The sequence below is a fragment of the Equus asinus genome, chromosome 14 (assembly GCF_041296235.1).
Source record: "Equus asinus isolate D_3611 breed Donkey chromosome 14, EquAss-T2T_v2, whole genome shotgun sequence".
Lineage (NCBI taxonomy): Eukaryota > Metazoa > Chordata > Mammalia > Perissodactyla > Equidae > Equus > Equus asinus.
The window spans coordinates 13,717,254-13,744,380 of NC_091803.1; the positions used below are offsets into that span (position 1 = coordinate 13,717,254).

The window sequence follows — 27,127 nt, forward strand, 5'->3', positions numbered from 1 at the left end:
GCAAGAGAATAAATTAGTATTTTATATGCCCTAAGGGCTGTGAGACTGAAATAGGAGGCCACAGGGAGCCAGCTCAAGTGGTAAATCTGACAGGCAGCATTACTCATGCTCAGAAGTGCAGTCCCCTGTGACGACTTTATTGCTGAGTAAGACTTGTCTGCCAGCCTCTCCCATGGGGTGAGCTCTGTCTCAGGAGGCTTCTCCGACCTTCGTGCAAATAGGCCTGAGGAGGATACATTCCTCAAATTCAAAAGGCCCAGACACTTGCACCCCCAGAGTGAATTCACATGGGTCAGGACTCCAAGGTACCCTTTTATGGAGGACACAAGTCAACCCATAATGGGAACAGAGGCTCGGAGAGGTTAACTAACTTGCCCAAGCTCATACAGTGAGATAGTATTTCAGCAAAGATTTAAACCCCAGTCTGACCCTAAGAATCAAGCAGATCACGCACTCTGCTGCCTTCCATGTGCAGCCACCAGAGAGAGGAGAAAAAAAAATTGTGGCTTATGTATTTTTGCCTTCCAAGCTGGGTTTCTTAATTCCTTGTGGTTTATGGGAAATGTTTTCCATATCTCTGGGAAAGAGAAAGGTTTTTCTGTTATCTACCACACTGTGTCCACCCGTTCCCTTCATCACATACACCTGACAGGCTTTTTCAGTGAAACCTGTATTACCGCAGTGCAAATCAATATTTGAGTAGCACTTACCAGAAGATTTGAAGGTGTTGAGTCATCTTGTCCTGGACAATGGAAAGGGGACTGTGGCATTATTCTGCTCGTATTTTCAGTGACCCACTACAGCTGGGAGAGATGAAGTGATTGGGTAAGGTTATACAGTTTAGCAAGTGGTTGGCTGGCACCTGGCTGAGGTCTCCTTGCGTAGACTCTGGGCTTCCTCTGCTGTCCAGACCGCCCATCCCGGGGTGCCTTCTGTGGGCTCTGCCCACCCTGGCCATCCACCTTCTCTAGGGAGCACCAGCCTTCCCACAAGCAGGGCAAGTGGGCAGCTTGCAGACTCCATGGGAGTTTGTTCACCATCAGCCCCCTCCCATGGCGCTGAGGGCCACAAAGAGTTGGGAAGGTTGGTTCTGGTCTAAGGCCGTGATGCCAAGGATTAAAAACAACCAGCCACATCCATCAACATCCTTCACTGAAGGCCTAGTGGACTCACCTCCAGGAGGCACGATTTCCTCATGCATTGTGAAGAAGAAGAATGCACTTTTTGAAAGGGAAGGAGTGGCAAATGTGCTTCCATATTATTGGGGAGGATGGGCATTCACCTCCCGGGCAGGTGGCGCTTTGTTTGGGGGAACCCATTGAGAGAACATGTTTAAGAAAGGCAGCTCCTTAGCCATGGGGCTCTTTAGACAAGAGGCAGCACATGGCCACCTACCTGCAAACCCGTCTGCCCCCAACTCAGAGGGGGTGTACCTGTGTATGTGCCCTGTGTGAGTGTGCCCCTTGTTTGTTTGCTGAGTGCCATTGAAAAAATGAGAAATTTCATCTAAAAATCCCATTTCTCCTTAGAAAAATGAGCCTATCTGGTAATTCTGAGTCCACATCCCACTTGGCAACAATAGGCTGAAAAGTGATTGCCTCCCTCGGCCGGGGCATGTGCTCAATAGATGGGCGGCTACCCACAGCCCCCCTTCACACTCAGGCAACCATTAAATCTATCCCAGCCATTGGCTGCCTGGCCCTCGTGGGCATTTGGGGATGGGGGTGGTCGGATTGATGTACGTAAAGTGAAATCAATGCCCAACAGAACAAAAGCTCCAAGAGACTGTTAGGATCTTAGAAGCAAGGAGATGTGAGGAAGGATCTGGACAAGGCAGAAGGCTTCAAGGGAGGCTAAGCATTAGAGAGCTGGCCAGGGATATATTCCTGATGGCTGAGATGGCTGAAAATGTTGGATATTCACCTTGAGGCTGATTCCAGTCCACACGGTTATCATCTTCCTCATTGATTCAGAAATTGAGGATTAAATCTATTGTGCACAACAATCTTGTGCGATGGATCTTTCATGGGTCTAGAAACTGAAGAAGAAGCTGTTCCAAGCCAGGGGACCCAGAGAAGACAGCAGCTGGCAGTGGCACTCAGGGGCAGCAGGAGGAGAAGCTACAACATGGCTGACCCTGGAGCAAGCTTGAGACAACCCCCTTTTCTACTAGCAGAGAGTAACCTTCAGAAGAGAGCTCCACAGAACTCTTAATCCTGATCTGGGAAATCTGCAACCAGCCCCGAGAAGTGCATTTATGTGGCTCCAGACACACACATCATTTCACGTTGTATTTTGGTGACCCACACATTGGCCTAACATCCCCTACCAGACGGTAAACTTCTTGAAGACCAGTGCAAAGTCACTTTTGCATCCTCCAAAATCAAGCATAATCCCTGATACTTACTAGGTGATAAATGGCTACAAAAAAATAAATTCTGCCGTAACTCTGATATGACCCAATAAATTAATCAAGGTCAATAGAAGGACATTTGCCACCCTTCTGGTATAAGTAACTTTGCTGAAGGAAGAAGACAAGAATTAGACCTCTTTGGATAAGAAATATAGTAATATATATATTGTAAAGTGCATACCTATTAACTCAGTAAACCCATTTGTCAGAATCTGTCCTAATTAAATAATCCAAAAGACATTTGCACAAAAATCTTCATTTAAATATTTCTTAAACTATCCAAACTTTGGAAGTATTCTACATGTCTAGAAATAAAGGAATTATTAAATAATTAATGGTATAGCTGCTCCATGGAATACTATAAAGCTATTAAAATGATACTTATCCATTCTGTGTAGCAAAATTTAAAATGTTAATGATATTAAGCATTTTTAAGTGTACACATGATTTCACATCAATCACATAGGGCTTTTCCAGGTGACAAAGAACAAAGTTAGACTCTTCATTGGCAAGGGATTTATTGTAAGGACACGTGGGGAAGGACGGAGACAGGGCGCAATGGCATATGCAGCAAAGTCAAGCACTGCAGAGAATAAAACACAGGGACCTGAAGGTTATTCAGGCTGTCGCCTCATCATGCAGTGGGCCCTCAGCACTGGGTGGCTGGGCTCCCTCCTGTGCGCTCTGCCATGTAGAGCACCAGCCCTTCTCTGCATTTGTTTCTAGAGCTCAGTTTGTTTTTCTCTCTACTCAAGCCTCTGCTTCCTCATGGCTTCTATCACGTAATGTCTTCTGCTTACTGATTTCTGCTTGCCTCCAGCTTTCTGTGTGTCTCACATTTAAACTCCCCAGGAAGGAGATCTAATTGCCTTGGATCCCTGCTGTTCCATTAGTCAGAGCTCTCAGGCCAGGCCACCTCCATAGCTCCAATGGGCAGCATCTATATAAGCCGTATTTCCATCAGGTGCCCAAATGTGATGCAATCAGCTCTGGTCCAAAAAGTGGTCACAGGATGAACGTGGCAGGTACTTCACACACACCAGCTACCTATCCATTACAAGGATAGTTTTGAACTATGTTTAACACAATTAATGAAAAATACATGCACACATATGAAAACAGATGGGAAGGGGATAAATTAAAGCCATCATAGTCCAGTTAAGGTGGAGGGATTACAAGTGATTGCTTTTCTCCATTTTGCAATTTTCATTTAATGACACTGTAATTGTTTTTTTTTTAGTTTTCAAGTATTTTGTAAAGAGTAGTCTCCCCCAGCACAATGAAGTGTATTCAGGAATTGATAAACAACAATGTACTCCTGAAATTACACAAAGGTATAAACCTTTATAATCCCAATAAAATTACTTAAAAAAAAAAGTAATCTCCCCCACGTAATAGGAGTCATGCAACCAAGCTACTAAGTTCAGTCTTTCCCATGTACTTGTTTTGGGAGGTAGAACAAAGTCACAGCCATTAAAGCTTGTGGTCACCCTTGCAGGCGGAGCATTATTTCTGCCTTACCTTGCCAGGTAAAGGTCAAGGCCATAATTGTTGAAGGTTTTTAAAGCACCTTGAAGGCAAAAGTGTCTGTTATTATTCCTCTGAAACCTCCTTTAAACTGATTATAATAGCATGTGCCACATGAGCAAAACACAGAACCTCATAACTAACTCCGCTGTGTCAAGTATTTGAAAACACCATCCTCTCGACTGACAGAAATCTCCAGGGCCCGAGAGAAGCTACCATGGCAGTTCTGTGAAATCAGCCACCCCTGGCTTCACTTTGATCTTCCTCTGTCTACAGCCTTGTTTCAGAACCTCTGTCACAGACATACAATTACTAAATATTATCACTGCTTGCTAATAACTATAATTACTACAAGGACTGCCAGACATGGAAAGACAGGAGAAATCTAATCATCATACGGACAGGTGTTTGAGCTGGACAGTCTGTTTGTATCTCGTAAAGCCTGAACCCCCTTCTCGTCCGTCCCCGGCATTAACTCCGGACGCGCAAACTGAGGACGGGAACTTCAAAGCTGGAGGCTTGATCCCCCGAGGGCAGGTCCCCAGTCTAGCAATTCGGGAACCGAGATGCAAAATCCTCCCGCGCTCCTAGAGAGGACCCGGAAGCGCCGCGCAGTCCCGGAAGGCGAGGTGCTGACACACTTCCGGCCTTTGTGACTCATTGTGTCTGTGTCGAGGCGTCGGGAGGGCCTAGGTCCGTGTGCAGCGCCCTTCGGCCGGCCTGAGCCCCAGAGTCAGCTCCCCTGTCTCGCCCAGCGTCCCCAGGCCGCTCCCGGGGCTCACGGTGAGACTTGGGGCCGGCCTCGGGGGAGGGCGGGCGGGGCCGCAGGGGTGTGTGCGTGAGGGTGGGCTCTGCAGCTGCGGCCCGGGTTGCCCTGCAGGCCGCCCGGGCGGAGTGTGACGAGAGTCCGTGACCCTGTCCCCTCCCCAGGCCCGGCTGTAGGAAGCTCCGTCCCCCGGGGGGACGTCCCCGCCCCACCCCGGGACCAGGCGGGGATGGGGCGAGGGCTTAGCGTCCAGGGGAGCTCGGAGACCTGGGGAGAAGGCGTCTACGGCCCCTTCGGGCCTCTCGCCCGCGGTGTCGTTGTCGTCGTTTGACGTTTCAGAGAATCGCGAGCGAAGCGACCCCTGTCTGATTTTTCTGCTCCTCCTAAGTCGCCATTTGCTTTGATTCCAATGAGAGATTTTTTTTTCGGGGTCTTCCAGGACCTCGAGGTGAAAAATGCGGAAGGCCGAGCAGTGGACGCGTTTTGAGGTGCCGCATACGTGTTTCGAGATCACCTGTGTCTTTTCACCCCACCCCCACTCGCGAGTGGTGATTCAGGAGTCTTTGAAGCCTAGTCAGAATGGAGAAAGAAGTGATTCAAATCTAGTAGCGATTATGTACATCCCACTCTCTCTCACTTTCAGCTAATGAGTATTTTGAAGGCTTTTTAAAAATGAGCTGTCCGGAAGATTAGGTGGATTTTTTAGTTCTCGGTGGTTGCTCTGCTTGACTTGGAGTGGGTGAACAGCGAAGGGCATTTGTGGAAATTGCACAGGCTGTTAGGAGCCTGATGAACCGAGTGACCTTGGATAAGACAAAACACTTGGCCAACTCTCAATTTTGTCATCAATAAAATTAACTAGATTTTCTCAAAAGTCCCTTCCAACTTGGAAATCATTTGATTTGGTCAGTGTAATTGAAAAACTCAGCTACCGTTTAGCCTGACACTGCTCCCCTCCCTTCCCTTTCCTGCAGTGCCTCCGGTACACAATAAGATACTTTCATTATAGAGAGTGGCTGTTACATGGCCTGGGACCAAAGAAAGCATTTATTGTACAGGCCAGTGCTAGGCGGATTGGAGGTGGTCAATAAATACTTGTTGAATTGAATTGTGGAGAATTCATTGTAACCAGATCAACAAAGCACTGTTCCTATATATGCTAGCCAAATGTGGAGAAGTAACTTTACTACATAGGGAACCATAATGATAATTTGCCCCAGAATGTTTCTCCAAGTTTGTATGCAGGATTCTTGTTCATTATTTCAGGCAGTTTTCACCAATCTTACAGTACAAACAGAGAAGCTAGCTACTTGGTACTATAGTCTTTTGCTGGTTCTCTACGTGATCTAAGCATTTAAATTTTTTCTAACTTTATATGGTATCTAAATACAAATGAATGTTACGGTTAAATCCTACCTTTTCATTCTGAGATAGTATCGATATTCTTTGGGTAGGTAGCTGTCTTTTAAAGGAAATGTTTTTATATTTTAAGACATTTTATAGCTCTGTTCAAAAATGGGAGGGGGGCGGTTTGTTTAAACTTCTAAGACTACGCCCTGGAAAAGATACTGACCTGTTTAGAAAAATAGCCTTTGGAATAAACTGAGCTTGTAACTCCAAGCCCTTTTTGTAAGAAAATCGTTTGTATTCTTGGTGAGAACCACATGCGGGGGATAATCTTATCTATATTGGATAGTGTGTCAGAATGGTTGTCAGCTTAAAGGGACCCCGAGGTAGTTTTCCACTCCTCCCCCGCTTACACACACTTGACAGGTAAGGATACTGAGTGCCCAAGAGGTTAAATAACTCACTCGGGGATGTGTAACTCATTTGTGGGAGACTGGAATTCAGCTGTTCCAACCTGTGCTGCTATTATAGGATTTCTTCCATTGCTTAATCTCAGCAGGCTGAAAATTGCAAAATACAGTTACATTTTGTAAATTTATCAACAAAAATTAAAATACTTTTCTAGTGCCTGCTAAATGCCAGACACTGTTTTAAGTGCCTTATATATGTTAACTCGTTTAATCCTCACAGCAACTCTGAGGTAAATACTGTTTTTCATCCCCGTTGTGCAGATAAAGAAATGTGCATAGAGAGATGAACCGGCCCCAAATCATCACCTGATGAGTGGTGAGCTGCTAAGTGGTAGCCTGTGGGGCTAATTTGAGGGTAACATTGTATGAATAGGCACAAAATAGTGACATTGTAAATTCAGTCAAGTATTTTCTAAAAACTGATGCTTGCAAGGAAGCATACTGAGTGGTCTAAGAGGCACAAAGACGCATACCCTTAACAATAGTCCGGTTGAGAAAGAAGGCATGAAAAATTAAATTACAGGGGAAGAAACATCCTAAGAACTTCCATATCAAATGCTAGGTGGAGACCATTAGGGCCAGGAGTTTAGAGAAAGGAGAAAAGATTGTGTGCTCAGATCCTCTGGGAGACCTAAAATAAAACCCAGCCCTTCCACTGCTGTTGTGACCTTTCTCTTGTCCAGAGTAGGAGCAGAGAAATGTTGGGAGATGGGGGAGAGGACCTGTCGCAATTGAGGGAAGAGGGCATATGCCCATGCCCTTGTCTCTGTCCCTTTAGGTCTCACTTCCTCCTCAGAGTCTTCCTATTGAGTCCCGCTGATCCAGGAGTATTCTGCTCTTTAAAACTCTGGCCTAAGTGTGGGCACAAATGAAGATTCCTTTTATTCTCCTTACTATAGCTGAGACAGGATAGAATTTTCATAAAAATAGAGATTTCTAGTGCTAGGCTAGTTACTGCAGCAGTTCAGTTATCCTGTTTCAAGGTCCCACCTGGTTAGACTTTAGGTGATTCCCACTTGCTTCTCCTCCTGTGTCTCCTGAGTCACATAGCTCTCCAGTGAAAACAGTGGGTGGCAGGTGAAGCCCATTCCTGAGTGATCATCCTTCATGGGTCTTCCTCTCAGAAGGACTCTGTATGTACACAAAAGCCCTTCCTTACCCCACATGTTGGGACAGAGTGAGTTTGGTATGATGGTTAGAGCTTGAAGTGAGGAGTCCCATAGACCTAATTTCAAATCCTGGCTCTGCCATTTAATTGCTGTGTGACCTTGGGTATGTTATTTAATGTCAGTAAACCTTAGGTTTGTCATTATAAAGTGAGATGATAGCTGTGTGAAATGCTTCATATGATACCTGGTACAGAGAAAGCCCTCAATAAACGTTGGCTCTTACTATTCTGCCTCCGGGAGGCTTGAATTGAACAGTGATGAGAGGCAAGTGGCATTTTAGCTTAGGTCTGACAGAGAAGTAGGATTTGAAAAGGCAGAGAGACTGGGAAGGAAATCCCAGGCACTGAGTGTGATGTGAGGAAAGGATAGCAATCAAAATACAGGGGCAATATGGGAAATACTGAGTAGACTCATCTTGCTGGATGGAGAAGGTTCATGCGGGGGAGGGAGAGACATTGATGGGAACTGAAGCTGGAGGGGAAACTGGGACCAGGTACTGGGGTGTGTTGACGCAAGGCTATAGAGTTTTAGGAAGAAGAATCTGAGAATAAGGTAGGAGATGAATTGTGGGGAGGAAGAAAATGAAGGCAGGGAACCAAAGGGAGGAATCTGGACTTCATACAGCTAGGGAGAAAAATATATATGAACGAAGAATTCCTTCTACCTGGTGCTTGGACACTGAATGCATGTAAGGAGAGGGGGCAAGGAAGGTGAGAATCTGAGCCTGTGCGATTGAGATATTAGTAGAACGTCTGATCACTAATTGCCACAAAAGGCAGATGGCGGGGGGGCTGTGGTAGTTTGAGTGGTTCTTATTTCTTTTATTCAGTTTAACAGAATTAAACTCTGCCAGGTTCTCTAGGAGATGATTACAAAAAAGACAAGAGTGCCTGTCATTGAGGGGCTTAAAATTTAGTTGGGAGTGGAGATAGGAACTGTCACCCAAATAGTGATAATACAAGGAGGATGTAAGTGCCATAAGATAGAACAAAGAAAGTACTAAGGGTGTTCAAAGGAGGAAGATACCTTATTTAATTCAGAATGTCAGGAGACATTACACATCTTGAAGGGTGAGTGAAAATTTGACCCATAGAGTTGATACGGTGGGAGATGGTTCACAGCAGAGTGAGGATGAAAAATCACACTGCATGCTTGGGGATCATTAATAGGCCAGACAGGCTGAAATATAGGGGCTTGCTACTAAGAAAAGTAGTGTAGTGTGTTGTCTGAACACTGAATTGGTAGATATTGAGGATTCGTTGACAATAATTGAGAAGAAGGAGGGAATAGCCAGAAGCATACTTTGGCAATACTCTGTTGACCTTGGTGTATTGTTGGTATTGGAACAGGGAGAAACTGAATCTAGAGAAACGATACGGGACTATGGCACTAGTCTAGGCAGGAGATATGGAGCCTGACTTCGGGTGGTGGAAAATAATTGTGGGAAGCATAGCAGAAGATCATGTTTCTTTTGACTTCTCAAAATGAAATGAAAGAAACTAAGGTTTATAGGAACTATTTAGCAGCCAGTGGGGAGAAACTAGGCAAACTTGCTGCCTCTTCCTATAGAGGTTCTGGCTATTCTGTGCCCCAGCTCCCGGGGGCCTCTTCCTAGAAGGTGTCTTATTAAGGCTGTCAGTTACTTCTCAGGGCTCCTCTTGCACTGCTACTGAAACCTCCTTAGAACAGTTGGCACCTTCTTCTCTGTACTGTAATTATTTATGTAAAAATAGGAATCGTGCTTCTCATCTTTTTATTCCCCTCAGTCTAGCAGGCACCTTGCATATTGTAGATCTGCAGAAGTGTTTAGGAAGTTGAATAATTGTAGCTGTAAGCAGGTAAAGCTGCTCTGAAATTGAAAAAATATATTAAGACTGCAGCAAGGAAGCTGGGGTGCAAAACAGGTCTGAGGGAATCCGTCGATGGGAATGGCTAGAAGATGGTTTGCAATAGGACTTTTGCTAGTTTAAAATTATTAGAGAAATTACTTGATTCCCACATCTTCTTACATTTATGTAGAAAGCCTTTTTGAATGTAATGTTCTTTGTTATTATTATAGACTGCTATTGTAATAAGAATTTCTATTTTTCATTAGGGACAAAGGAGAAAGAAAAACTAATCCTGTGATAAATCTCAAATTACAGTCATATTTTCTGTAATTAACATAGTCATGTCCAAACTTTTTTGGTCACATTCTTATCAGTAAAAACTATTTATAAAAATTACAAACATATACTGTTATACCAATGATGAATAAATGAAAAGCAATTAAAAACAGTTAACGTATTGAGGCATATGAGGAAGCCAGTTGGTTTAAAACTAATCCGGCCTGACCTTGCTTTTGAGAATGACCTGACGTGCCTGTCCAGCATGCCTTGTACATCTGCTTTAAACATTTACAATATCCCAAAGCAAAGAAAAATGCCCTTAAAGATAGGGATGTATGCCTCACCCCAGATCAGCATTTCTTTAGAGATAAGCATTTCTTCCCAGAAACTAAGGGTCAAACTGACCTGTTGTGTGCATCTCGTGACCACTGACCTGTTGGGCTAGCAAGACATCTTATGATTATAGTAAAAAAGAGAAATTCCTGTTATACTTGGTGTGTGTTCCTTGTTCCAAGATGGCGTATAACTGCTCTGTAGACGCCGCTTCTTCCTCGGAGCACTTCTTCCCCTGGTGGAGGTTACTTCTCTCAGGCTGTATGGTCCTCAGGCTGGCTCATACAATAAACTCACCCCAATTTTGATTTATGCATTGATTATTGATTATTTGCGTTGACACCAACATTTTGTATAATAAAACAGTACATTAAATCGTGCTCTTTAAAAATAATTTTTGTGCTTTAAATGTACATGATTCCTTTCCCACCAAAATTGTTAATAACTTTTTAGTGAGAGCCATGTAATTAAAAATGCTTTGCTGATCTAAAACTCTTGGCTTAACTCATTGGGATACTCAGTCTTTAAAACTCTATCTTGTATTTGGTGCTTAATTTTGATGGCTGCACAGGTGAAAAAAATACTTCCCAAAGATTTGTCACTTCACATGGAAGAAACGCATTGTCGACTGCTTAGTAACTCGTGCTTGGTCCTGTCCACCAAGCACGCTAACTTTTTGTTGCTGTTGAAATTCAGCTAGTACAGTTCCATTTTCCATGCCCTTAAATCATCTGTTCTTACAAACTAATCTAAAGGTGTTTTATATTTTTAACAAACAGGCCTAAGACCCACTAAAATTCTTGATTTGGAACATTTTTAAACAGATGAGGAAGTTTTTCCAAGTTTTTTTTTAAAGATTGGCCCTGAGCTAACATCTGTTGCCAATCTTTTTTTTTCCTTCTCTCTCCCCAAAGCCCCCAAGTACATAGTTGTATCTCCTAGTTGTAGGTCCTTGTAGTTCTGCCGTGTGGGACACCACCTCAGCATGGCTTGATGAGTGGTGCTAGGTCTGTGCCCCGGATCTGAACCTGCGAAACCCTGGGCCTCCGAAGCAGAGCGCATAGACCTAACCACTTGGCCACGGGACTGGCCCCTCCAAGTTTTTAAAATGTGTAATAAGGATTTTTCCAGGATACTTAGTACAATTTTTGGCAGTTAAAACTACTTAACAGTGGAAACATTTCCCAGCATACACCTGTTCTCATAATAGTTCTTCACACTCTGTTTTGTTTTCTTAAGGAGCTGCCTTCTTATTTGTTGACTTCTTGTTTGATTTAGAGCCACATTGGTTTTCACCCTCTAATCTGGCAGAGTAGAACCTTACTCTAGATAGAAGCTTCAGCTGTACCATTTTCTTGTTCACGTGTGTTTGCATCATTGGTATTTCTTCTAATTGTAGTTTCTCTGGAAGAATCTTTAAAGCTGCTTGTCTCTCTTTTTTTCTGAGATATAATTGACAGAACATTATATTAGTTTCAGGTATACAACATAGTGATTTGTTGGTTGTATATATTGCGAAATGATCACTACACTAAGTCAATATCCATCACCATAGTTACAAATTTTTTTTCTTGTGATGAGAACTTCTAGAATCTTCTCTCTTAGCAACTTTCAAATATCCAATACGGTATTAGTAACTATAGTAACCATGCTGTGCATTACATCCCCACAACTTATTTATCTTATAACTGGAAGTTTGTGTCATTTGACCCCCTTCACCCATTCCACCCACCCCCCCATGCTTGTCTCTTTTAGGAAGGCCATTAGTTAAGGCTGGATAAAAATAATCCATTATTTCCGTTAAGTGTTCTCAGGTAAATTGGGAAACACCACAGTACCTAAAAGTGAACGAGTGAATGAGGGCATCTCTGTACGGGGGGGAGGGGGCTCCCACTCTTCCTTTGGGATGTATCATACACCCTGTGTGACATGGGGCAGTTCAACATGTAGACCAAGTGAGGTTGTTCGTGTCAATTTGTACATAAAATATGCTTAATTTCTCTAATGCTTACAATATAAATAGGCATTCTGACGTTTTCTTTCTGTACCCACGGTAGATCATCTTGTGCTTTGAAGACCACAGCTTTAGACTGACTAAGGCACCTATAGAAATAATAGAAATAGGGGCTGTCCCCGTGGCCGAGTGGTTAAGTTCGCGCGCTCTGCTGCAGGCGGCCCAGCGTTTCGTTGGTTCAAATCCTGGGTGCGGACATGGCACTGCTCATCAGACCACGCTGAGGCAGCGTCCCACATGCCACAACTAGAAGGACCCACAATGAAAAATATACAACTATGTACCGGGGGACTTTGGGGAGAAAAGGGAAAAAATAAAATCTTAAAAAAAAAGAAGAAATAATAGAAGTAGCCAGGTGGTAGATTGGCAAGGGCAGGACTTCAAATTTGGCTTGAATGTTGAGTCCACCGCGTAGGTAACCACCTGCTAGCGAGCAAATGAAGTTATCTAAGCTTCAGTCACGTCATCTGTAAAGTGGTACTAGCACTTGTGCCCACCTGCTGGGGTTATTGTGGCAGGATATGCCATTTTGCGTGCCCTGTGTGGAGCCTGGTGCCTGGCACCCTGCTGACCTTCAGCTCTCCTGGGCTAAGCAGTTTAAACACCTGATGTCACAACCTGCTGTCCTCCTGGAGGTAAGGTGCTCAGACTCGACAAACACCCTGAGGGTGGAATTCGCCTGTTGGAGGTTTCTGTTTGCAAGCCTTAATATACAGAGTGACAGTGAAAACGAAGTGACAGTGAAAACAGTGCAGCCCTGAGGCTTTTTTTCCCCCTTTACTGTTCAGAGGCATTCTTAGCGCCTTGATGTGAAGCCTTGTATGAAGGGTTAGCAGCACAGTTCACTTTTCATAAAGGTGCTAATAACTTTTTTCAATACCTCAGGAATAGTGCAGAAACAAGTACCAGAAACATCTCCTAGGACAGAAAGGAGAGCACAGACCCTATTTGGATCAAGTCGGTTCCCCGAGCCTGAATGATGACTGCTGAATCAAGGGAAGCCACGGGTCTCTCCCCCCAGGCTGCCCAGGAGAAGGATGGCATTGTCATAGTGAAGGTGGAAGAGGAAGATGAGGAGGACCACATGTGGGGGCAGGATTCCAGCCTGCAGGAGACCCCTCCTCCTGACCCGGAGATATTCCGCCAACGTTTCAGGCACTTCTGTTACCAGAACACTTTTGGGCCTCGAGAGGCTCTGAGTCGACTGAAAGAACTTTGTCATCAGTGGCTACGACCAGAGATAAACACCAAGGAGCAGATTCTGGAGCTGCTCGTGCTGGAGCAGTTCCTTTCCATTCTGCCCAAGGAGCTCCAGGTCTGGCTGCAGGAGTACCGTCCCGATAGTGGGGAGGAGGCTGTGACCCTTCTGGAAGATTTGGAGCTTGATTTATCAGGACAGCAGGTAAGAAGGAGTGGAACCTATTGTATGTGAGCAGCACGTGGACTTTGAGACTGGAACAAAGAGAAAGTTACTCATTTAAATCTAATGTGAGTAGTCTTTGTGGTGGTTATTCTCCCAGCTCGGTTTGGATATTAAAAAGTATTCTGGCCTTCTCCCCACTGCATCCACTGGTATACATAATGGTTTTTCCATTTGTTTAAATTCCTGTTAAAACACGATTTACCCGTGAGCCCAACCTGTTTGTCCCTCAGGTCCCAGGTCAAGTTCATGGACCTGAGATGCTCGCAAGGGGGATGGTGCCTCTGGATCCAGTACAGGAGTCCTCGAGCTTTGACCTTCATCCTGAAGCTGCCCAGTCCCATTTCAAGCATTCATCTCGGAAACCCCGCCTCTTACAGTCACGAGGTAAGAAGCAAATCTTCATGTGGGAGAAAGATGCAGACTGTTTCGTGTGGGCGTGCCCTCTCTGTGTTGCTAAGTGCCTGTAATAAAGAAGCATGCTGTTTTTATCATTATACATGGTTGTCATCATTATTAAACGTGAAGAGAAATATAACTTACAGACGAATCTCAGGAGTCAAATAATGTTACTAACGAGTTACATGAAATGTGCATAGTGAACTTGGGTGGACATTACATTATTTACTGAATTGTCAGCATTCTGGATGTCTAGCAGATTTTTTTTATAGGAAAGTGCTGGGAAGAGATGATATATTTTCAGCCTGGGTTTTGAAACACCCTAGTATGTCATAAATTATGTTAAAAAAGGATCATCTTTAAAATTCATTTTATTAGGGCCGGCCTGGTGGCGCAGCAGTTAAATGCACACGTTCCCCTTCGGCGGCCCGGGGTTCACGGGTTCAGATCCCAGGTGCGGACATGGCACCGCTTGGCAAGTGGTAGATGTCCCACATATAAAGTAGAGGAAGGTGGGCACGGATGTTAACTCAGGGCCAGTCTTCCTCAGCAAAAAGAGGAGGATTGGCAGCAGATGTTAGCTCAGGGCTAATCTTCCTCAAAAAAACAAAAATTTTCCTTCCAAAAGAAAAATTTATTTTATTTAAAATGTATAAAAATATTCTGTAACTTCTCTCTTCTAGGTTTCTTTTAGAAATTTCAAACAATGGAAAAAATATTTTGTTTTTGGGTGAGGAACATGATGGGGAAAAAAATCACTTCAGGGTCATATAAATAAAACTCAGTTTTAATTTTTTTTCCTTTGAGGGACTTTTAACAATATCTTTATCCAGTTTTAAAATCAAAGTAGGTGCATAGGATATCAGTATAAACAATAACATACTAAAATTATAGTTGTCCAAGAAGAGTTGATAAAGGCACATTCCTTAGCCAGTGTGTCTATTTGTGATGACATTTGGGGTAGGAATATTAGCACTTAAGGAAGCATTCTTGTCTGTATATCCTGGAGGATAGCCAGCATTCACGTGCTGGAGAAATCCACATATACCAATGCACTGTGATGTCATCCACCACTGTCCACCCAACCCCTTCCAGGGATTACAGGGTCTCTCGACACTCCACAGGGGAAAATCAGGAAATTGAGGAGGATATTCATGGTTTTAAGTGCCAGATTAGAGCTTCAGGTTGCCAGAATTAGTTTCAGAGACCCTGGTACATACACTTATTACTTAGTACAGAGTTCCTCAACGAATTGAGGCATACGCACTCATTCTTAATTTCTTCTTTGTGCGCTTCGTCTTCCGGAGTGCTCCTAACTGTCAGAAAGTTGAAGTGCTGGGTACTCGATCTTTTTGTACATTTTACTTAGCTTGTCTTATTATTGTAAGTTCTGAAATAGGTGCAAGGTTTAGTAATTCAGTTTCAAATTCATTTCCCTAATATCTTTGCAGCTCAGTAACATTACCTGTTTAGCAGTAACATTTCCAAATCTATTATTACTTGGCAAGGGAGGATTTCAATTTCGCACTTGAAAATTGTTCTACTTGCTCTTACACACTGCAATTAGTGTGATCATTCACTATGTTATAGATGTCTGGTTAGATGAGTGTCAACCCAGGCCTTTGTACTCTTGTAAATGTCTTGTCAACATTTGAACCGTGTATACATTTTATCAAAAAACTCTTTGGTTCAGTGAGAGAGAAAAGTAGAGGGATGGAAATGGAAAAACTTACCCAGAAGTAAGATGATCCCCTTCTTACCCTGTGTTTCAAGATCCTACAGCTAAAGATTTTTAAAGCCGTGGTGTGTTTTTCACAACTAAATGGGATTCTCGTGTCCTGGTACTGTTCCTTACACTGGAGAAAATTAAATTATGACCCAGACTTGAATCATGGGCTAAATGTTACCCACTTCTGTAGCTGAGAATAGGAACCTGGGTTCTGGTTCTGGTTCTGCCATTCTTAACTGTGTGACATTAGACGAGTCATTTACCCTCTCAGGACTTCAGTTTCCTCAGGGCTTCAGTTTCCCCTTTAAAATAAAGGGGTTGGACCAGGTGATTTTAAGGACCCTTATATGATTCCTTGTGACTCTTGCTTAAGACTAGAAGTCTTGGGAATGTAGAGGTCATGGTTTTTCTTCATGTTCTCTGTGGTTATCTATTCTGTAGTTGAACGTTGAATATCAAGCATGCTGGTGCAGGAAAGAGAGTCCCCTGGGCCCTTCTTCGAGGGGAGGCCCAGAGCAGAGCTGGTTTTACTCACAGCTCCTTTCTCCTCCCTCAGCTCTCCCTGCCACCCACGTTCCTGCCCCTCATAATGAGGGGAGTCCCCGAGACCAGGCGATGGCATCTGCACTATTCACGGCAGATTCCCAGGTGAGCTGTGGGCCCCTCTGCCCTCCTGAGTCCCTCATATCTGCCTCTCTTCTGGAGCTCTTTTAGCAGTCTCCACTCAGGACACTCACTCTTGATGCCCCTGCCCACAGAGCAGCCTCACTCCCCGCTCCATGCACCAGAGCCTGGCATGGTCACCTTTTCTTTCCCAGCATCCTGTAGGTTTGTAGTCAACTCTGTCCCTGACTCCAGGTTTGGGCAGTGGGATTGTCCCTGAGCTTCGGGAGAACTGAGTGTGGGGATCTCATTATTTCAGGCAATGGTGAAGATCGAGGACATGGCCGTGTCCCTCATCCTGGAGGAATGGGGATGTCAGAACCTGGCTCGGAGGAATCTCAATAGGGACAACAGGCAGGAGAATTATGGGAACGTGTTTTCCCAGGGTAAGACTGATGCAGGATTATTGTCTGATAAGATTGTTTTGCCTGTTTTCTTGTTAGTTGTGGGATCTCTGATGTGTTCAGTTGAGTGTTAACCAGGATTTAGAGACCACTGAGCCCCTTTCTTCAGACCAGATAGAGAATCAGAACATTTGTATTCATTTAACCCCAAAAGCCTGGTGCTTTGACTCCCTGATTCCAGGTGGATTTTTTCCCTCTAGGTAGTTTTTGCTATTTGAAGTCAGAAATACTCTTGCGTTCTTGTCCTTACCTCTTCAGCCACTCCGTTACCTGGGAGGATTCTTCTCCACTCCTCAGGGGTTAGTTTAGGCGCCTCTGTCGGGGCATCTGACAGTATCTGTATTTCCTGGTATAAAGGGCCAGGTGAGAACTGATCATCTCTCTAACCGTAATCCGGGATCATGCTCCTGAACCTACCAACATCCTTCCATGGACTCTGTGTCTTCTTCCATCCAGTGAGCACTGCTCCGCGACAGCTTTATATAATTCCGTGAACCTGCACCCACGCCTCCCTCATGATCGGGATTCCCAGTGTCAAAACTAATGGGAATCTTTGAAGAGCTCTGGCTCCTGGGTGTGTAATAAGAATGAAGAAGGTCTGTGAGGTACCACAATTGACAGATGTTCCCATTTGTCTCTGCTAGATCTCAGCCCCTGGGAGATATACCGCAACGCAGCTCTCAAAGGAGTCTTACCACGGGGAAGTCCACAGTGAGACTTCTGCCTGGGGAGGGCAGAGGGAGGGTGGATGAAGGGAAACCATGAAGAAAGACAGGGTGTTAGCAAAGAAACGTCAGGTTTCGTTTTGAGCCATAGGAGTAACTGGGGTTTATGGCTTCTTGGTAACTGCCCTTTGGACTAGATGAAAGTTAAGCCAAAGAACTGATCTGTATTTATGAGCTGGGTATTGCTTACTCTGCAATAGCTTTTAAAAAAAGACATTGGGAATAGTCTGGGAATTATCTAGACCGTCAGGAGCTTGGCTTGGAATTCAAAAGAAGTGGACCGATTTCCTCTTCCTTAAAATTGGTTCAGTATTTATGGTAATTTCATCACTCAAGTCAGGGGCGGGCCCGGTGGCACAGTGGTCAAGTGCTCACATTCCACTTTGGCGGCCTGGGTTTCGCCTGTTCAGATCCTGGGTGCGGACTTGGCACCGCTTGACAAGCCATGCTGTAGTAGGCATCCCACATATAAAGTAGAGGAAGATGGTCATGGATGTTAGCTCAGGGCCAGTCTTCCTCAGCAAAAAGAGGAGGATTAGCAGCAGATGTTAGCTCAAGGCTGATCTTCCTCCAAAAAAAAAAAAAAGCTGGTGCATCACTCAAGTCAGGAGTTAGATAGTATTTAGCTCCCTCAGTAGCTGCATTCAGGGGCCTCTTGGGATGGTGCAGACCTACCTGGAGAGGTTTCTGAAGGCCAAGTAAAAAAAAGTAGAATTGGGATATTTTTGTTTTATTCCTAGACAAATGTAAACATATGTAAAATATTGTGTGTTTATTGAAGAATTTTCAGTCTCTACTTAGAAAACAAAGTGACACACAGAATGTAGCAGGCTACAGCAAAAATATATTCCAGCATTTAATATGTGATTGCTGAAATGAGAGGATCAGCTCTGCATTTGTAAAATTTTGTTTTCTTCTGTTGTCTCCATGCCTGTCTCCAGCATTGTTTTCGGTTTCTCTTCTGTTCGCAATTATTCTCAGTTGTCTGTCAGTGAAGGATTTAATTATGTTTACTAATGCCCCACCCAGCTTCTTCGCCCTCATCTCTCCTGGTTGAGCACTGGCAGCTCTCTGCTGTCCCCCATGGTGAAGAGAAATGATTTCCTTTGTCTGAAGGTCCTTATAACTGCTAAGTTCGGAGCTCCTTGTTTTTCCCATTAACCATGACCTTATTGATAAAAGTTTCACATAATTGGAGGAGTATTCACTTTTCCTTTATTAACTGTGTTCCTTTCTTTCTGCTAATACCACTTAATATTTTCTGGGAAAGATCTATCCATTCTTTTTGTTTTTAACTCATAAATGCTTGCATTAGAAATGAAATATGATTTTTTAAATGTATATTCCTTCAAATTAGTTATCAGGTGCCCAACAGTAGAACTGTGAATTGTGACCTCTCGTGTTAATTCTGCCTCCCTTCCTTCCTTTACTGGTTCTGTCCCCTCTGCTCATTCCCCAGCATGGCTGTTCATTCCCGTCCCCTCTGCACACTCCCTTTGTTGTCTTCTCCACTCTTTGCGTGCCCTCTCACTTCCCAGCTCTACTCCCTGCTGTCCCTATTTTTTTTCCTTATTTTTCTCCTACTTTATCTCTGATTAATATTATGAGGTCATTTTGCAGGCATGTAGAAGCTTTCTGAAAAACACTGTCAGCTGATTATATTGAAAAGAAAAAGATGCTATTTGTATTTTGTATTTATTGTGTCAGGTTGTGAAAACAGGAATGAGAATGAGGAGTCAACCTCAAAGGCTGAAATTGCAGAAGACTCAGCATCACGTGGGGAGACAACAGGAAGATTCCAGAAAGACTTTGGAGAAAAACGTGAACAGCAGGGCAGAATAGCAGAAAGGCAGCTAAGAAACCCTGAGGAGAAAACTGGAAAAGAAAAGAAAGATTCAGGGCCAGCTACAGTCAAGGAAAAAAAACCCACCACGGGAGAGAGAGGTCCAAGGGAGAAGGGTAAAGGATTGGGAAGAAGCTTCAGTTTGAGCTCAAACTTTAACACCCCTGAGGAAGTTCCGACAGGAGCCAAGTCTCATAGGTGTGATGAATGTGGTAAATGCTTCACAAGGAGTTCAAGCCTTATTCGCCATAAAATAATCCACACTGGAGAAAAGCCCTATGAATGTAGTGAGTGTGGGAAAGCCTTCAGTCTTAACTCAAACCTTGTCCTCCATCAGAGAATCCACACAGGAGAGAAACCTCATGAATGTAACGAGTGTGGCAAAGCCTTCAGTCATAGTTCGAATCTCATTCTACATCAGCGAATCCACTCCGGAGAGAAACCTTACGAATGTAATGAGTGTGGGAAGGCCTTCAGCCAGAGCTCAGACCTCACTAAACATCAGAGGATCCACACAGGGGAAAAGCCCTATGAATGTAGCGAGTGTGGAAAAGCTTTCAACCGAAACTCATACCTTATTCTGCACCGGAGGATTCACACCCGAGAAAAGCCCTATAAGTGCACTAAGTGCGGCAAGGCCTTCACCCGGAGCTCGACGCTCACTCTGCACCACAGAATCCACACCAGAGAGCGCGCCTCCGAGTACAGCCCGGCCTCCCTCGATGCGTTTGGAGCGTTCCTGAAAAGCTGTGTGTAAAGCAAGAGTTTGTCAACAAGCCATTTCCCCCTTTCGTTTCTAAAATTATCTCAGAGATGTGTGCCCGTGGAGGGGAAAGAAACAGCTTCAACAGATTTTAAAAAATCACACTAAGGATCCTTGTAGTTACATCAGCAGTGTTTTGCCTTCGCAGTCTGTGGGCATCTAGTTCTTCCACACAGCCCCTGCAGGGGAAAGCTAGTCCTGGATAATCGACATGCTCTTTCCACACGAGATGAAAGCACACACACTAAAATGTCAAGCTTTTCAGTAATGAGGATACCTCTAAGGCGCTATTGGACTCTCAGCAACCATAATATATGATTGAAAGATTAAGATTGGCTCTGAAAATGATACCAAGGTTAAAAAGCTGCTTGCTGCAAACAAGCCCTGCCTGGCCGCCATCTGGCTGTACCTTATTTCTCAAAAAAGAGGAACAGTTAAAAAACAAAAACTCCATTGGGACATGCTGCTCAAACTAGTTATATATACAGTAAGTTATATATATGATCACTGGTAGCCTACCAAAGCTATGGAAATCGAGGACTGTGCTGATGAGTATTAAACCAAAGATTTCTGTCTCTTCCTGAAAGAGAGAGTACGTGCACCAGTCTACAGTTCCAAAGGACTGCAACACATGTAGATGGTTCTATCCTCATCACTGAGAGAAATTCTACTGAAATGGCAACAATGATTCAAAACACTTCTCTCCCTTCTAGAAATCCCTAAAGCACTATCGCACTCCTAAATGCATTTCTCCACAAGTTAGCACTTGATTGTACACTCTCTTCTAATCCTTCATGGTTTTGTGTCTGAAAGTTTTCATCACCCCCCAAAAGAGATGCTTCCGTTGTCAAGGGATGTGTTTATATCCCCCACAGCACTGGACACAGTGCTGAACGCAGAAGAGGCACTCATTCTGCCTGACTTCCAACAGGACTTTTGCATTTATGATAAAGCCCTGTGAGTCATGAGTACCTGAAGTGTAGTAGCCTGACCCAGCTTTTGAAGAGGACCTTCAGAGCCTGAGGCATGCTAACCCTCAAGGGTCTGATGCTATTTTTGTCCTAAATATAAAAGAAAGGTGCTGGTTGGCTGCCTGCATAGACTCTTTCTAAACATGGATCGGTGAGTGAGTACCATGGAATGTCAGAAATGACTCTGTTGTCGTCATCTTAAAGAAGAAAACTATGAACACTTACTAAGGCCATTTCTTGACATCTTTCTACGGTAAAGATCTTAGCCAGAGTTCTCTTCAGTCAGCAGCTGAACAACCTGATGATTTGGGCACTTTCTGAATCATTTGTAACTTTACATAATATAGTTCAGAAGATGTGATTTTTGTTGCTTTTTCAGAAAAAGGAAAGTTGCAGGGAGCATTTTTTCCCCACACTTTCCAGAAACTTTGCAAAAGCATTTGACATCGTTAGCTGGCAGTTACTAAACACGTTGTTGCTCTGTGAAGTTCACCAACACGCTAGGATGTGGTTAACTGTATCGTAGTCATACTGCAAGGGTCTTTTCTGCTTCTCATCACTAAAGACTGAGGTGAGGTTATGAAACTTTGAGCTTTTCCATCATCTGCGCAGGAGGATGCAATTGGCTGCCTCAAAACTAGTGACAGAGACTGGTTTGGGATACACATACAGGAGACCCAAGTATCATGCGCTCCACGGGTACTCATTAGGGACTTGGGTAGAGATGACTGCTCATGAGAGCACGCAAATGATTGTGGACAGCCCTGCAGGAACTTAGAAACATAGGCTAAGACCAAACCTGAAGACTCCCCATAATGGGAGAACCCCACATAGAGTTTGAGGTCTCCCATCGAGAAACAGAACTGAAACTAGGATTCAGCAGTTGTTCACTAAACAGGAACCAGCTCCTCATGGGAGACAGCATGGCTTTATGGGGAGCCAGCGGGATCGGAGCAGCTGTGGCCTCAGCTCTAGACTAAACTACAGTTCTGCACAGCAGTAATTCTTTTTTTTTTTTTTGTCTTGGCTTTACTACTTGGACCAACCACAACTTCCCTGTAGCTTCGAAGCAGTTTCATCATGTTGCGTGGGGAAACTTCAAGGAAGTCAGCTGCTGACCAGAATGTTCCTATCCATCCAGTTTAAGAAAAACAGACGAGATACTCCCAAAGAGTTTATGTAAGTAACTCTTTACAGTAAAGTGAAGGTAGAAAAAAATGCTTTCAGGATTTTCTTCAAAGAGCGAGCCGCAGCGATGATTGCATAGAACAACCGCTGGTGCTTTTGAGCTACAACTTTGGCTGCTGGGAAGCGACTGAAGGCAGTGAGGTACTTACCCCCAGGCACTGATCAAAGCACTGACTGTTCTTAAGAGGGAAAGAACTTTGCTCGGTTCCAGGTGGGCCTTTTTCAACCGCAACTACATGCTGGCGTAAGTCAGCCATCATTTTTGTTTTTTTTTTAAGTGGAAGTTAAATATAACCTGAGCCCCCACATTTAATTCCCGTTTTACTGGGACAGTGTGCTGACTATGTGTGGTTGCCCCTGGGGTTGCTTCATTCAGATCTTCAGCCTTGAAGCAGCTGTTTGAAGATATGTTTTCTGAAGAAAACGGGTTACAGCTGTTTATTAAAGCTTATTTGCATTGCATTCCTTTACCTGCTGCTCAGTGCAGAGTGTAATTGGGTCATGGTCAAACAGGCTTACAACATCTAATTAGTGCTCAGGATAGTCACTCGAAAGTTCTTGACTGGCTGAAGTCTGTCAACAGTTTAAGTACTCTACAGTTAACCATTAGTATGCTAGTTGACCTAATGGAAGTTTTTGAAGGGTTTTTAAAAATATACCTTAACCTTGCCAGGAAGAGAGGTAAAATTCTTCAGGTTGTGGGGTATTTGTTTCTACTCCAGCCTGGCCGTCAAGGCTAAAGCCTGAATACAGATGCGTGAGGCATCTTGATATGTAAGGCACTTAGTTTTTTATTAAAGGCATAAAGGTGAAACTGTGCTAAATATGTACAGAGAGGACGTGTTTGATATGTGAGACAGTTCACATCTTAACATATATCAGAGAATTCATTCCAGAAAGGAATCTCTTGAATGTGATAAATATGGCAAAGCCTTTAATCACATCTCAGCCCTTAGCGTCAGAAAGCTTACACTGTAAATAAACTTTACTAACATTATATGTGAGGAAAACTTTCACGTATAGCACTCGTTGCTTTGGACAGAAAATGAATTCCGTCAGTACGTTCCAGTCATATAACGAATTTCAGAAACACTGCAGAGGAAACTCAATCTTAACTCCAGAGGATCCGCAGAAGAAAACAATGTGGGGAAATGCTAAAGAAATAGCAAAATGTGCTTCTTACAAAAATTGTTAATGTTGGGTACTTCTATATATTTTGTATGACCATGATGTCAGTGTCTTGTGTTTTGTACCTCCAGCCCCTGTTGTTATTCTGTATATTCTCTGTAAACAGATAGTGTATTTTATTTTAATCTATTTGACAGAACACATCACTCCAAGAGAGCAAAGTTTTGGAGTGAGTAGTGAAAAAGTCGATGTGGTTATAGACAAAAAATCAGTTCACAGAACTGAGGAGGAGGAAAATGAGAAAAAATTTCCATAGTTTGGTGCTTATCAGATCTGGAGAGGAGGGTAGTCGATTGTTAGGAGAGACAAGTTCATAGGGCACTCAAATGGAACAATTCCTGTAAACATCTGTAGCTTCCTGAGAGTTTTCTCTTCAAAGCCAGGAAGTTAACCTCTTAGCTGCCAGATCACCATTTCAAACAAAGAGAACAGGTTCTCAGAGCTTGTCTGGGGAGAAAGAGGGTCTTCTCCATGAATCTAGAGGAGGGAGTATACTGGAAAGGCCAGTGGGACCACTTAACTTGACCGGATTCTGTAAACCATAGTCCTGCTTCCCCCACTAACTCTTAAATCCTTGTGCTTAGAAAATTTGGGATAGGGAAACACCAAGGTGGACTCTTTCCTGGAAAATAGGCACAGATGCCTCCAGTTCCTGGCATTACAGAAAGTTTTCCTGATAAGGCTTGAGAAGCATTTTGCAATATTCTTGTCTGTGCTCCTGCGTGCCGTCCCTGCTCCCATTTCTTCCCCGGTTTATGATGATTAGGAGAGAGGACTTGTGAAGATTCATAGCTGTGAAAGAATTCTTTTCTAGTTTTTATCCTAGAATCGATCACCTTTTATTGCAGGGTCTGGTCATCCTGATGTACGCATCTAAAGCTAGCTAACCAGGTTCATCCTGCCACCTCCTGGAAGGTTCGTTGTGTGAATTGGAGTAACAGTGTTAAAATGTAATCAGACAGTGACCACAGTACTTGCCAGGGGAGCTGTATTTTTGTGTGTCCCACTCTGAGCAACTTCTCAGAAATGTTTATGAGGGGGCTGGGGTTCTCCATCTGGGAAACCAAATGAGGGTCTACAGATTGCCCAGTGAAATACAGAATCAGAAAAAAGGAAATTAAGTGGTATAAATAGGTCTTTTCATAGAAGTTAGAGTAGATTTTTATTTCAACTGCTACTGGAGAATTTACTAAAAAGCATTATTTGAAAAATTTCGTAACAGATTTATGTTTCATTTTTAGAATGAACACACTTGCACATTTAAAAGCAGTTACTTATTTTGCTATTCAAATTAATTTTTTATTCTATCTGAAAATGAAATTATCTGTTTTACTTTTCAAAGCATTGTGAAACAAACTTGAAGTTATATGGAGGTAAGCCATCTCCAATTCTGCAGGTCAAACAGAAGTTTGGGAAATACTTCGGACATCTCATAATACAGAATGTCTTAACATGAGAACTTAGTTTCATGTTGTCTGGTTCTGTTTAGTAGTGGATACCACAAACCAAGTTTTTCTCATCCTAAAACAGCGGAAGGTAAAGATTGGGCATTAGGTTGACTTCTAAACAATGGTCTGCTGTGATTTTAACAGCTTTTTTTTTTTTTAATCTTTGAGATTCTCACCTCCATTTACTAAAGAATCATGAAGTATTTACACAGTAATCAGCAAAGTTAATTGGTCTTGAAATTAAATTTTATCCCTTCAGCCAAGCACTCATTAAGCAGTGAGGCTGAGTGTTTTAAGATATAAAGAATGAAATCTGTGAGTGATTGAAAGGTGGGATTGAAACTCGGATTTCATTCCAGTTTCAGATTTAGGTTTTAAGTTCCTTTGGTCCAGGGAAGGGACTAGGCAACCCCAGTCGCCCCAAATCTCTGTCATTTTGTCTCCCGACGAGGTCAGGTGTTTTAGGAAGGAGCGAGGGGAGGAGGTTTTTAACAGCGCCTGCTCCCAGCTGAGGAGGAATAGTGCCGACGACGCCTGGCGAAGGGAGAGGAGAGAAACTTGGGGATGTGTTGCGTCAGTGCTCGCTCGCCTTCCTCCTCAGCTCAACCACTTAGCAGCTGAAGGAAGGTTTCAGTCCGGCGGAGCGTGTTAGACTGAGATGCTTCTGCTGGTAGGCGGGGTTCTTACGTGAAAGCAAATACGTGAGGGGGGCGGGGTGGGAGGAAGCCGATTGTGATTATGCAGGAAAATCTTGTTCTAAAAATCTATGAGTTTAGGGGTAAAGGGTGATATGCAAGCAAAATCAGTAATTATTTTAAAATGAACGTATGTATTTTTATTAACTTTTAGTTAAATATAGATTATTACAACCAACTCGACATGATAAGCCTAAATCTATATAGAGAGCTAACTCAGGCATTGTCTTGTTTATCTGTAGACTGGATAAAACAACCCTTTCCTGTTGTGTCAGTTCCTAGTTTCTTAGTTTAGAATAAATTAGACCAAAAGAAGAAACTTACTTGTCTTTAAATACCTGCAGAATTAAGTTATTGCTGTTAAAACCTGGCCTTTTCATTTCGCTAGTCTTTGAAGAGTCCAGATGCTTGGTAGATGTTCAGTAAGTGATTTTAAATTAAATTTGTTCATTTAAAATCCTCATTAACTTTTCTAGAAAGGCTTCTTTCAATAAATAATGGAATCTTAGAGGAAAAGTGGTTTGTTTTTTTAGAAACTAAGGAACTCCTCCACTGAAAATAATCATTTGAAACCTTGATTGAGGATTAAAGTTTCAATCATGAGACATGGCAGCAAAAGGAAATTTATATGCATTTATAGTCAATGGTCCATTTTAGGAGGCCGGTGGTGTCTGACAAATGCTAGAGTAGTGAGGTTGGGGAAGGAAATTGTGGGGATTTGTAATAAATATTCTCTTTATGTTGTTTCTCTTCTGGGTCATGGTAAAACAATAAATTATCATCTCTAGGTGGCAGTATTTGTGGCGCTTGGTTTTTTTTGTCATCCTTGGTTGTGTGAATACACATGTTTTGGGTAAAGAAAAAAGTGTAATTTCGAAGTTAAAAACTGGAACTGTGACCCACAAACAATCCTCACACACATGAACATGTTCTGAGTAATTTCACAGAGCTCTGTATGAAACACCACCTTAGAGCTCCAGGTAGCTTCTTGGAAAGAAGGCAAGAGGGTGAAAAACCATGAAACAAAGTAGCTTTTTAATGATCCCCCCCAAACAATTTTCTTATAAGATGGAACCATTAAAATAACCTTTGACCAATTTATGAAACTTAGAAAACTGAACATCCTAAGGGTAGGTGCAGCATGCAATCAATAGTTGAGACCTTCAAACTATGACCTCTAACCTGATAACCTTGTTTTGTCACTGCATGATATATTGAGACAAATTCTATTTGATTTTTTTTTACTTTGTCTCATTTAAATAATTGACTTATTCATCCTTTTCAGAAACCAGAATAGAGGTGCAAAGTGTTCTGTTTTCCTGCATGCTTCAGTTTCAGAATCCTTAAGGTAGTTAATACTACCCCCTGCCCTGCTTGCTTTCCAAGGTTATGGCAGAATAAAGAAATTTTTTCTAAAGTAAATAAAAGGTGGCACATGTGAAAAAAACATGTATTTTTACTTGGGTATCTTCACATCCAAATCCCTGTTCAGGGGATCTTCACCCTATCCTGTCCACCTGTCTCAGCCTGCGTTCCCCACAGAC

At 43.1% G+C, this 27,127-nt stretch overlaps 1 protein-coding gene across 2 annotated transcripts; it reads left to right on the forward strand.

Moving 5' to 3' along the window:
• Positions 1-4,287: 4,287 nt before the first annotated feature.
• ZKSCAN1 (zinc finger with KRAB and SCAN domains 1) lies at positions 4,288-26,380 on the forward strand. Of its 2 annotated transcripts, XM_070484310.1 has the most exons (6): positions 4,288-4,723; positions 13,033-13,549; positions 13,801-13,954; positions 16,252-16,343; positions 16,618-16,744; positions 19,195-26,380. In XM_070484310.1, exons 2-6 carry the CDS (start codon positions 13,124-13,126, stop codon positions 20,085-20,087), a joined length of 1,692 nt encoding a protein of 563 aa, XP_070340411.1. In that variant the 5' UTR covers positions 4,288-4,723; positions 13,033-13,123; the 3' UTR covers positions 20,088-26,380. The 2 variants fall into 2 exon arrangements, with proteins under 2 accessions (XP_070340411.1, XP_070340412.1); XM_070484311.1 differs by lacking the exons at positions 16,252-16,343; positions 16,618-16,744.
• The last annotated feature ends 747 nt before the right edge of the window (positions 26,381-27,127 follow it).